Below are 12,043 nucleotides of genomic sequence, written 5' to 3'. Positions count from 1 at the left end.
CACAGATTTTATAGACGAAAAATATTTTTGAAGTTTAAAGAGAAAACAACAAACATTCAATATATTATTACTAGCATTGCAAGCCATTGGCCATTGGCTTCGTCTACTAAGTAGACGAAGTCTAGCTTAGTCATAAGGCCAAGTCCAATGCAAGCCAGCCATTTGTTTATGTAAAAATCAAAAGATCCTTATAAATAAAAAAATGCAAGCCATCCATTTTTCGAGCATGCGCATTGAAATAGAAAAAAGTGTTTCGTCTCAGCCAGCCAGCCAGCCAGCCAGCCAGTCAGTGTTTTACTTTTTTATGTTATTAGATTAGAGGATTATGAATCGTTTATTGTTGTCACCACCATCATCATCAAACAATGAGATGTGTAAAAAACTTGAGACTGAAGAAATTGAAATGAATGAGCTTGTATTATATTGATAATTTGATCATCATCAATATTTGTATCTCACTATCATGTCTACGTGCTTGTCATTCGCCATTCGATCGATTTATCCTTTTTTGATTTGATTTTTTCACCGATCAATGAATAAATGATCGGATAACGCCGATGAAAGTGACATCATTATCATCATTATCATGATTGGTTTGGATGTATTTTTGCTAAAATTTCTATGGTTGAGATTTGTGTGGAAAATTAATTTCCTTATTGATTAAGATTTTATTGAAAATCAATACTGATTCATTATTGCAATGATGAGACACTAATTTGACAAATGCTTACAGGTCAATTAATAATGATGGTATGACTTTGCACTAGATTTAATCCTTGGTAAGGAATGAAAATTCCCCAGAAAATCTATGTTAGTGAAGTTAAATTCGAAATTATTACAAATTGGAATTGAGTGACGTGCATCTAATAAATGATGATCTTATCATCACATCATTGAAAATGTTGATGCAACAACCTTGTTTCATTTCGAACATTAGTGATGATGATGTATGAATTGGACAGTCAAAATATTTGAAATTGACTCATTTTGAAATGTTTATTGGTTGCCAAACATAGCAATAACAATTTTTGTGATTAATGTTGCACACAGGTGATAAGAATGACAATAAATGCGATTAATTTGAATCATTGGAATAGGATCATAACAAAGGGTTCTTTTATGGTCAGTGATGTGAGGGGGAGGATAATCATTGATATAATTTTAGATTTCAGACCATTATGCTCGACACATTTTGAATGATTGATGGAGCATAATTAGCACAGACTGAAGTTTAGAGAAAAACTTTTCATTTTAGTTAATGGATGAAAGCAGACAGTGGATGTCTAAGTGATGATGATGTGATTATTGAATCATTCAATATTATTACATGGTTTGTAAATCCGATTGGATTATCATCATTATCAACTTAAACGTTCCAGATTGGATGATTAGACAAAATCCACGCAGAAAATAATTTTTTCCGTCTAGAAAGATTAATTATTAGAGATTGAATCTCGTCGCATGGATCAGGGCGTTTTGTTTGCAAAAAACCATTATGCTAATCAATTAGCAAATTGTCTGGACTGAAACCTTTTTTCCATTTTTCTCTGATGATATTGTCTATCGGAAATCCCGTTTCAAAAAAACGTTGTTTTTTTGATTCCATGCAGTAATGGCCAAGGTAGCCAATACATAACAGTACCATATTGGAGTTTTACTTAATTAGGGATTTGAATGTGTTGCATGTTTTTTGTTTCATTTTTCGCAAAAAACTAAACTTTCTCTGAAAAATCCAATGAAGAGTCAATGGAATTTGGTGTCATTGTTATCAGTTTCTTTTTCTCTCTCTCTTACCATGTCGATACTCAATTCAATTGGAAAAAAATGAAAGCACCGCCTGCCACATTCGTTTTGATATGAAAGTAAAAATACATGCAATGAATAACATTAATGAATTCGCCATATAAAAAGACCTTTCACAGATTAAATGGTTATTTTATCATCTTTTGCATCGGTGTTTGACTGTTTAAGAAATTCTTGAATCTGTGTTTGTTGTGCAGCATCCTTTTCTTGTGACAAAATAAAACAAACGTGATATCCATTCTTTACACAGTGGTTAAATGAATGAAAAAAAATGTTATCCTTAAATAATAGTGATGTATTATGCATATTGTTGAAGAGTTGTGCATTCAGTTTATTAATATTATCCTGTAATCAAATATTTGTCAGCAGCAATAATCACAATAAAAGATCAATGATAACTGAAGATTATGCCAAAGCATTCGATCATGGCGCTAGAGTTCGCAATGAAGGTGCATGTCATCAACCACGATCCATGATAATCTATGTGAATAAGACTGATCCCAGTAAAGTTCATCTGCCACGTGGAACAGTGTTACATCGTTGTAATGACCAGACTGGATGTTGTAGCAATCCCAGCGAAAGTTGCGTGGCAATCGAAATGCAGACAGTAGAATTGTATTTCATAACAATAACATTACAGGTACAATCACCATTCAAAAATCGTCGTGTGCGACAAAGTCCCAAAATTGAAAAACTACTATTCACCAATCATACACTGTGTGGTTGCCGTATACGAAATTCATCCGATCAAGATATCAATAGTGATGACGATCACAATAGAGAAAACGAAGTGGATTTATGATTTTTATTATACCAACAACAATCTAGCCTTTAACGAATTATTTGATTTTATTGAATCTGAATTATTACTTGTAAATAAAGTTTTTTAAGCATTTTGTTATTTTGTCTAACGTTTTTTCCCACTTAATGAAACCATAAAGTGTGTAATGTTCAATGAGTTAATCAATTCAAAGATTATATCGTCATTGCTTGCGAGATTATAAACAAATTAATCATAGTTATAAGTGGCAATGTCATTCGTTGTTGCTGCAATCTGTTATTAATTTGTTTGTAGGAAAGAATCATCTTGGATGGAATCTTTCAATTGAATTGAGATTCACCCAAAACAATTTGTAACCAATCGAAATGAATATTCATTAGTGGCAATCAATTAATTAACAACAATCCATGCTACAATATGGATGTTTATATTATTTATTAATATTTTGTTTTTGACTGGAAGAATTACATTGGAATGGATAACAAATCGATCATGATAGATTATCGATTGTCTTTTATGGCACATGCCCAACACACAGCAAAACCCTATGATTTATTGTGCAGTTGAAAACAACAGCAGATCTGAATTGCATACCATTTTTGTTTTCAAGGATAAAAATTGTTGTCCATTCAAAAATTCACATTTTACATCTGAGAAATGAATGTTTTTATTAAAAAAAAAGTTTTCTCAATAAATCAATGATTTTTATTTTATCTTAATAAGAAATTGATAAATGCCATGTCATGAATGAAACGTTTTCTGAATCGTGATTTCAAAGTGGGTAATGGTTATCACCAAACTTTTTTATTGTCAAGTGAAAGTGAATGATGTGCATGTCTAGTCGTCGATACAGAATTTTTATTTTCTAAAATTTATTTTAAAATTTTTCTAAAAACAAGCCCATAAAGAGAAAGAAAGACTTATTGAGAACCAATTATCACTTGAATAACATCACCATTATCAGATTCTTGATTTGGCAGAAATGAAATCATTTTCAAGCAACGAAATTCAATTAAAAATTGAATTCAAGTCCAATCTTATCGCCATCATTATCATCATAATAAAAGGTTAGCAACATCAGAAAGTTTTACTTTGCTTGCTTTCAACGAAAAAAAGATTCACCTCTTTATCGTATGATCAATATATTTTTTTCTTTTAGCAAAAATATTGCATAACAAAACTGAATTCAAAATAATCAATAAATTAAATCAATGTGTTAGTATGTACATTTGAATGCAAAGTTGGGCAATTACAAATAAAAACATTCTCTTTATTATAATTATTGCCCGGACAGAATCAAAAAATATAATCATGATAATGGATTGTTTGAGAAAAAATGAATTTGATTTATAACAAAAATAAATAATGAAATGATTTAGTATGTGTGTTTCCAACAATAAATGATTCCTTATAAAAAGTATAATGGTCATTGACGATATTGGTAGACTTATTTGATCAATGAATTTATATAAAAATAAAGAAAGAAAATGTATATAATGATTGTGGTGTGATTGAGCTTTTAGCTGGTTATTGATGTTTAAGTTAGAAAATGTTTCACAAATCAATATCACATGGAAAGCAACTTTTTCTGATCATCGATCGGAGATGCCAACGATTTGAGAAAAGCAGTCATTGTGGACGGAGTCAAATCGACTGTCGTTATTGAAGGATTCAATGGTGTTAGACCAGTCGGTTCAACCAGACCGGCGAAATCGGCAAAACTGAAACCATTGGAAGGTGTGTTGGTATTATTGTTGGTTTCATTGGTTCCTATCATCGATTGTAACTGTTCAGCCAATCCTGGTTCGGGTTTGATGTTTTGCTGTTGATGTGCCATTGGACGGAACACCAAGGAATTTGGACGTTTTCTTTTCGGCGGTGGCAATGTTTGCTGAGAAAATTCATCCTGTGAAGATGATGTGTGACAAGTAGTCTGGTGATATGATGCAATAGAAAAGATAAGATAACAAGTTGGGAGAATGAAAACAACTTACATTAAGATCAGTATCCAAATCCTCGTCCGCCACGGTTTCCATGGCAGAATTGATGGCAGCGAAATCGATTTGTGCATATATTTGTTGTACAATTCGCATATCAATATTATGACATTGGGATTCGTGATTGAGGAGAACGTCCTTTTTGCTATGAAATTCTTTTAGACGATTTTCCACCTTTTTGATGAGTGCATCATGCTTTTTTTGCAAATCTTTAGTTTGATCAATCAGACAATTGGTTTGATCAACACGCTTCTTTCGACAACGGGCTGCAGCTAATTTGTTGCGTTCCCGTCGCTTTTGTCGTTTAAGAATTTCATCCGAAGATAGCTGAGAGGAAAATAAATGATTGAAAAGGCAATATTATCAGTTAGAAATATCATACATTTTGTGATGAATGTGGTTTGCGTCCACCACCAGTGGATTTTTTCTGACTAGAACGTGTTTTCGAACCAATAGCATTATTTGACTTTGATCGTGATTTTGATGATTTTCGATTAGTTGGCATGTTGGTTGTTGTGATGGGATTTTGTTTGAAATTGGCGAAAGTAAAATGATTGACACTAGCTTGACATGAAGAATTGGTTTCACTGCTATAATCGTCACTAATAGAATTATTACTACTGAAACTATCGTTTGAAATGGAATTTGATGAAAAATAATCTATCGATTTTGATGATGATTCCTGATGTAGAAGTGCTAATGGTTGGCTATCCTGATCATTCAAATCCGATTCAATTGGCTGTTGTTGTTGATGAGGTTGTTGCAAATGTAATTTAATATTGACAGTTGGTGGCACAAATCCAGCCATATGATCATGCAAAAAAGGCTTCGGCGGTAATAATGAGTGTTCGAAAAATTGTTCTTCAATATTCTTTAATCGTGTTGGCGTTAATGTTGGGGTCGTTTTTGTTAATCCTCCTTTGAAATGTGACTGAAAAATCGAAAGAAACATCAATTAATTAAACGAAATGAATCAAAACGAAAGGCTTACATTCAATTGACCATTATTATTGTTATGGGAAGATGATGCATTAGGACTGTTTGTATAAAATAATAATTCCCCATTCGATGATAATGGTAAAGTCAAAGCCATCTTATCACTCAAATGAACCAATCAATTTGAATACGTTTTCTTTTTCATAGATCATTTACTAAGTTCAAATCACAAACAAAATGTAAATTAGAGAATCATAACAGGTTCGGAACACCAAACAAAATGTTTAAACATATCATCACTATTTAGGGATTTTTATTAGTACAGTGGCTATGGAAACTTGATATTAACAAATGAAAAAACTGTTTTTTCCAGCAATGTGATTATCATGACGGTATGATAAACATTACTGGGAATCACACACTAACACAAATCACTGAAACACAGGATGAGTATGCATAGGATATTTTCGGGTGATTTTGATTAGTTAGTTGAATGACGTGGATGAGTTGAAAACAAATAATTTCTCATAATAATAATGATAAGGAGAATAAAACTAAAAAAGTAGGTAATATTATGGAGCTCGGCAATGGCGCTTGACCAAAATGAATTGAAGACTGAGTTAGTAAAATGCATTTGTCAACCATATGATATGATATGATGACATCATACTTGGAGTCGAACTTGAAATTGATTATTTCTCAATCCATTCTAGAAGCAATCTGTATGGGAATAAAGAAAAAGACATGAATGGGTGGTAAACACAGATATTGTTGTTCAACTAAATAAGTCATATGACATAATGCAGTGTGTCACATCAATAGACATTCAACATGATCAACATCCTTACTTGGAGTAACAATAATATGACCTTTTCCAACAGGTCTATATTTGTAAAACAAAACAACAATAGACTAATCACGAAAGAAAATAGTCCTAACAAATCAAATTATCAATTATTTCTCTTTGATTGAGGGATGCGATATTGATTTGTGATTTGATAATCAAACACAACGAAAGGGTAAGGTGGCAACAAAACAAAAGACAAACAAGCTCGGTGAATTGGATAATGATGAGTGCATTTGATTTGTTCGAAACATCATAAACAAACATCAACACACTATATCAATGCAATTCAATTTACAAAAACAAATTGCAAGGACAAACATTCATAACATGATTCGAAATCAAAAAGAGATTTTCGGTTTGTATCCTTGCATCGTTCTATTTCGTTTTGCAGAAGGCGAGAGAGAGAAATAAAACTACATATACCACTATGGTGATGATTATTATTAATGCAATTTATAGAAATGATCACCATTCCAAACCAAACCAAAGAGGAAATTGAAGATGTTTGAAAGTTTGTTATAAAATTATTAGCAAATGAAACAATGTTTTGAATATTTCAAATATTTACTCTCAACTAATATTACAAGCAAATTGATAAGATTTCTGATAATAACAGTACCTGATAAACACCGATATTTTCAAAATTACATTGTTGTAGACGTTGTTAGTTGGTCCTTTGTTGGGCACGAATCAAATGGAAGAATTCTTTTTCTAAATTGAAAATTTGTTCATTTGAGAAGGTCTTTCGTTTGATCGAATGATAATTGCAATGATGATGATGACGATGACTCATCACACCATCGCCCTGTATTTGTGTAACATGCATGCATGTTGATCATTGTTGTTGTTGTTATTTCCATGATGATGTAGTGGTGGTGGTAGAAGTGCGGTGGTGGTAGTAGCAAGTGGGATTGTTGGTTTGTTTGTATACATTTGTGCAGAGATAGAAAGGATGATATGTGCAGAGTCAGCATTCGCAGCTGGTTGTTTTGAATTTCCAAAGTTATTGCACATCGTCGGATGCAATAACATTTTTTGGAAAATGATGATGATGGAAAAATTCAATAATGCATATTCATAATTAAACATTTTTCAAAATTGAAATAGTAGTTCTTCAATATGATTGAACTTCATTATTGTCGTAATAGATTCATTTTTTTCGTTGAATGAACGAACATTCTTACAGTAAAACGAGATGATGATGTGAATCGATTGAATAATTCGAAAAAATTGATTTCATTCCAATTGGATTTTTTTTTGTTGATTCTGAAATCGAATGTATGAATATGGCGCCATCTAGTTCTGTTTGGTAAAGCATATTTGTGCAGATTTATCCAACATTTTCAATAGAATCGAATGTTGGAAATTGTATTTCAATAATCCATCCATTCAATGATTGATTGATTGAAAAAGACCCTTCCTCTTGAAATTTTATCACAAATATCTGGGTTGAATATTCAATTAGAAAGCAAGCAAACTGGAAAATGCTTGTTGATTTGAAGACGTCGTTTATGAAAAACGTCAAAAAGCTCAAACAACTTGCGTTGAAAAGAGCATGTTGAAAAGGAAATTGCCAATTGTGAACTTGACTTTGCAGTGTGAGCACGTTGTCAGAGTGATGATGATGAAATGAAACTTGTTGTTTTAATTAAAGAAAGAATTCTTTTTGTGTGATTATTCTGTTGCGAATTAATTGTGATACGAATCAATGAATGTTTATCAATTAGAAGTTTTTTGATAAGTTTTCCCAAACAAAGTTTTTGTGAATTCTCTTTTGATGTTGATCATTTCATCATGGATTCAGTTTCAATTTGTTTTAAGTAAAGTTTTCTAAAAAATGAAAAATCATTAGCCAAAAAATGAACATGATGAAATTATCTTGTTACAAATTCCCCTGGTTAATTGTGATTCGAATAAATATTTGTTGATAATTGGAAATTCGAAATAAGTTTTCTAAAAAGTTTTTTTTTTTTAATTTTCCTTTTTGTGTTCAGCACGCGCATTCATCATCGACTCATTTTTTTCGAACAAATTTTTTGAAAAGTGCAAAATCATTCTCCAAAAAGTGCACACTGCGCATATTGTTTACATTTCATCACTCGCTTTTTGTTTGTGGTTATCAACAATTAACGTGGAATTATCCGAATATTTTTTGGTTACGGATCCAATAAATGGTTCTTTGTCGTATTCCAAGTGATATTGTGCTGATTCGTTCATTGTTGATGATGAAATATCATAACGTAGTAAACAAAGTGGATAACATATAAGCCCGGCAGTGCTCGCGCCTCGATTCAATGAATTCGAAATGCGTTTGGGGTAGAATATTGCCTACATGACCACTGCCGGGTGTTTGCTATGGAATTGATATGCATTCGTCATCAACAATGATCGAAAGAATATCGAAGGAAACGACAAAAGAATACCAGAATGGAAACAATGGTGCACAAGTGGACAGAATAAAACAATTCTTCAACCTGAATCACGAACCTTTAACTGAGCAAAGCAGACGCAGATAAGTAACTGTTAATTGTTATTTCTCTTTTTCGTGACTTTTCATAACTATGCATACGAAATCTCCGCATCTTATTAGGGGAGGGAAGGTTCGTGAGCTGCTTTCGCTCAGGGGGGTTAGGGGAGTTAGGTTAGGTTAGGGAGTTAGGTTAGGTTAGGGAGTTAGGTTAGGTTAGGGAGTTAGGTTAGGTTAGGGAGTTAGGTTAGGTTAGGGAGTTAGGTTAGGTTAGGGAGTTAGGTTAGGTTAGGGAGTTAGGTTAGGTTAGGGAGTTAGGTTAGGTTAGGGAGTTAGGTTAGGTTAGGGAGTTAGGTTAGGTTAGGGAGTTAGGTTAGGTTAGGGAGTTAGGTTAGGTTAGGGAGTTAGGTTAGGTTAGGGAGTTTTTTTTTTTTTTTTTTTTTTTTTTTTTTTTCAGCCTCATATAGGGAGTGAAGACATGGCTCACATATGCAAGTCAAGTGGATGGATTGAATGTCAAGAAATGGGTGAAGAATGAGTGTCGAACAATCAAATGTCAAGAGAAGGCAATAGCCAACAAATGCAAATGATATGTATGAAATGGGTGAAATGAGAAGCGAGGAAAAGGTAAGTAAAAAGCAAAAATAGGAAAGATTTGGGAAAGGAAATTGGGAAGAAAGTTAGATTGATAGTCATGAAATGGGTAAGAATAGAGATTCAAAGATGGGAAAATGTACAAAGCGATTGATGAAATTGGTAATCATTAGACACTGTGTGTTTATGATGGTGAAGTAGAGAGGCAAGAAATGAATGAATTGAATGTCTGATATGAAGATGAAATGAAGATCGAAAGTGGGAAATGAAAGACAAGAAATGGATGGATTGAATGTCATAATATGGGTGAAATGAGAGTCAATCAATATAGATTGGATTGCAAGTCAAGAAATGGATGAATGGAGTGATTGTTTGTGCAAACACGGTTAACGCTCGTTGCTCAGAATCAACGACTAATTGTACGAATGACAAAGATATTCAATAACAGGACATATCATGAAAGTGGATAACAGTGGCAAATAATGAAGAATACAGAACAGGAGACCAGTACCCAAGACTTGCTCTGGAATGGAAGAATTGATTGATTGTCATATCAATGGGGAATTGATAGTCAAGAAATGGTGGATAGAGTGTCATTGAAAAATGATTGTGAATAGAGCAAGTGCTTTTCGACTACTGGAAGCTGTTGATTGCATCATTATGAGAACACTATTAACCAGGATTCATGATAGTAGTTACTGAAGTATCGACGTCAACATGATTGGACATGAATAAACATGAGAAATCATGGCACAACAGTGGTGAATGTCTACGAACGAAAATGATCAAATGCCAACAAAGATCGAATGATGATTCCATGTAATGTGCAAAGTCAATGGAAGGAATGAAAGGTTGTTCGAGTGACTGACATAATAGGAGAAAGATTCACACTTAAGGAACTACAATCGATCCAGAACAAGCACTGGAACAACAGCAGACATTCAATCAAAGACGGGCCATAGATTCAGCAAAGATCTGCCAATGGCTAAATGATGAAATAAGATCATAATCGGAGAGGAGAGTTAGAAAATAACTCAAAGTGAGTCTCGAGACAAAAACCACAGTGATAGATGAGATAGAGTCCTAGAAATTATTAACAACAAGTAAGCACAAACAAACACAATCCAAAAACACAAACAGTGTAAGGGATTCTTGGATTATCTTGTCATTGGGCCCAACCGAGCTAAACGAAAGACAATCAAAGAATGATTGTGAATGGTGGTGATGAAATCGAAATTGATTTGGAAGATTGTGTGTGTGTGTGTGTGTGTGTGTGTGTGTGTGTGTGGAAGAGGTATTGGTAATGGATGGATGGATGATGGTAGAGTGTGGTAGATTGTGGATTGATATATTGTATGTATGATGATGATGATGATTGATAGAGGAGTAGCATTTGTTAGAGTAGCATTTGTGGTGACAATGGTTAGATAAATGGAATGGCAACAAATGGGATAACTAATGGAATGTCAACAAATGGAATGTCAACAAATGGAATGTCAACAAATGGAATGTCAAATGGAACAATTCTTGGTTCATACGGGTTAGGTTAGTTTTGGGTTAACAATTGGGGTAACCAATAGACACTTGTTAGGTTAGTTTTGGGACATTTGTGGACACTTGTTAGGGTAGTAATAAACACTTGTTAGGTTAGTTTTGGGTTAACAATTGGGGTAACCAATAGACACTTGTTAGGGTAGACATTTGTGGTAACCAATTGTGGTTTGTTGATTGTGGATACGTGTTAGGGTAGCCAATTGTGGTTTGTTACAATAGATGGCACTGATTGTCAGTGAGAGAATTTTCAAAAAAATTTAGAAATTGAGGCCTGCCTATGCCTATGTAACCTGAGCCTGCCGCGTTTTTTGGAATTAGTATTAGAATGTGTTGTAGGGTATTTGGATGGAATTTTTGGTTTGGTTTAAGGTAAGTGAGTATGGAATTAGTTGTTGGTTTGGTTTTTGGTTGATTTTTGGAATTTGTTTTTTGAGGTGTTTGGTTTGTGAATGGGAAAAATAGTGTGTGATGGATTTGCAATGGGATTTTTGAAAATGATATTTGCAATGGGAAAATCAATGGAGATTTTTCTATGGGATTTTTGTCTATGGTATTTTTCTATGGGATTTTTCTATGGAGATTTTTGAAAATCAATGGGTTTTTTCAATGGGATTTTTGAAAATGAATGGAGATTTTTGAAATCAATGGAGATTTTTGAAAATGATATTTGCAATGGGATTTGCAATGGGAAAAATTGTATGATGATTTTTGAAAATCAATGGAGATTTTTGAAATCAATGGAGATTTTTGAAAATGATATTTGCAATGGGTTTTTGAAAATGAATGGAGAGTTTTTTCAATGTGTGTGTTTTGGTTGAGATGGTTTTGATGATTGGAAGAGGTATGAATGTGGATTGTTGATGGTGGTGGTGGTGATTGGAATGGATATGATGGGACTGGATATGATGGGACTGGATTGGTATGGATTGGAAGAATTGGTTGATGGTGGTGGATGATGGGATTGGATGATGGGATTGGGTGAATGATTTTTGGATGATGGTGGATGATGGGATTGGATTGGATGATGGGAACAACAACAACAACAAAGACTAAAAAAAACTTGA

General features: G+C 33.3%; 2 protein-coding genes across 5 annotated transcripts; one reads left to right on the top strand and one right to left on the bottom strand.

Annotated features, from left to right (window-relative positions):
- The first annotated feature begins 882 nt into the window (after nucleotides 1-882).
- LOC113796617 (snake venom vascular endothelial growth factor toxin HF-like) lies at nucleotides 883-2,701 on the top strand. Of its 2 annotated transcripts, XM_027346920.2 has the most exons (2): nucleotides 897-2,098; nucleotides 2,173-2,701. In XM_027346920.2, the coding sequence occupies exon 2, from the start codon at nucleotides 2,195-2,197 to the stop codon at nucleotides 2,603-2,605; it is 411 nt and encodes a 136-aa protein (XP_027202721.1). In that variant the 5' UTR covers nucleotides 897-2,098; nucleotides 2,173-2,194; the 3' UTR covers nucleotides 2,606-2,701. The 2 variants fall into 2 exon arrangements, with proteins under 2 accessions (XP_027202720.1, XP_027202721.1); XM_027346919.2 differs by having other exon boundaries at nucleotides 883-2,701.
- Nucleotides 2,702-3,804: 1,103 nt separating this feature from the next.
- On the bottom strand, nucleotides 3,805-7,448 carry LOC113796628 (uncharacterized). Of its 3 annotated transcripts, none has more exons than XM_075823754.1 (5): nucleotides 6,984-7,448; nucleotides 5,573-6,237; nucleotides 4,964-5,512; nucleotides 4,579-4,908; nucleotides 3,805-4,517 (listed from the first exon to the last, which is right to left on the bottom strand). In XM_075823754.1, exons 2-5 carry the CDS (start codon nucleotides 5,672-5,674, stop codon nucleotides 4,152-4,154), a joined length of 1,347 nt encoding a protein of 448 aa, XP_075679869.1. In that variant the 5' UTR covers nucleotides 5,675-6,237; nucleotides 6,984-7,448; the 3' UTR covers nucleotides 3,805-4,151. The 3 variants fall into 3 exon arrangements, with proteins under 3 accessions (XP_075679869.1, XP_075679940.1, XP_075679902.1); XM_075823825.1 differs by having other exon boundaries at nucleotides 5,573-5,732; XM_075823787.1 differs by lacking the exon at nucleotides 6,984-7,448 and adding an exon at nucleotides 6,366-6,587.
- Between the last annotated feature and the right edge of the window lie 4,595 nt (nucleotides 7,449-12,043).

Source organism: Dermatophagoides pteronyssinus, unplaced genomic scaffold (assembly GCF_027571235.1).
Source record: "Dermatophagoides pteronyssinus isolate colony J.1.1.1.1 unplaced genomic scaffold, Derpt_VIB-CSIC_2022.12 sq0001, whole genome shotgun sequence".
NCBI classification, from domain to species: Eukaryota; Metazoa; Arthropoda; class Arachnida; order Sarcoptiformes; family Pyroglyphidae; genus Dermatophagoides; species Dermatophagoides pteronyssinus.
The sequence above is the reverse complement of the archived record's forward strand: the minus strand, read 5'-3'. Positions and strand labels throughout refer to the sequence as shown.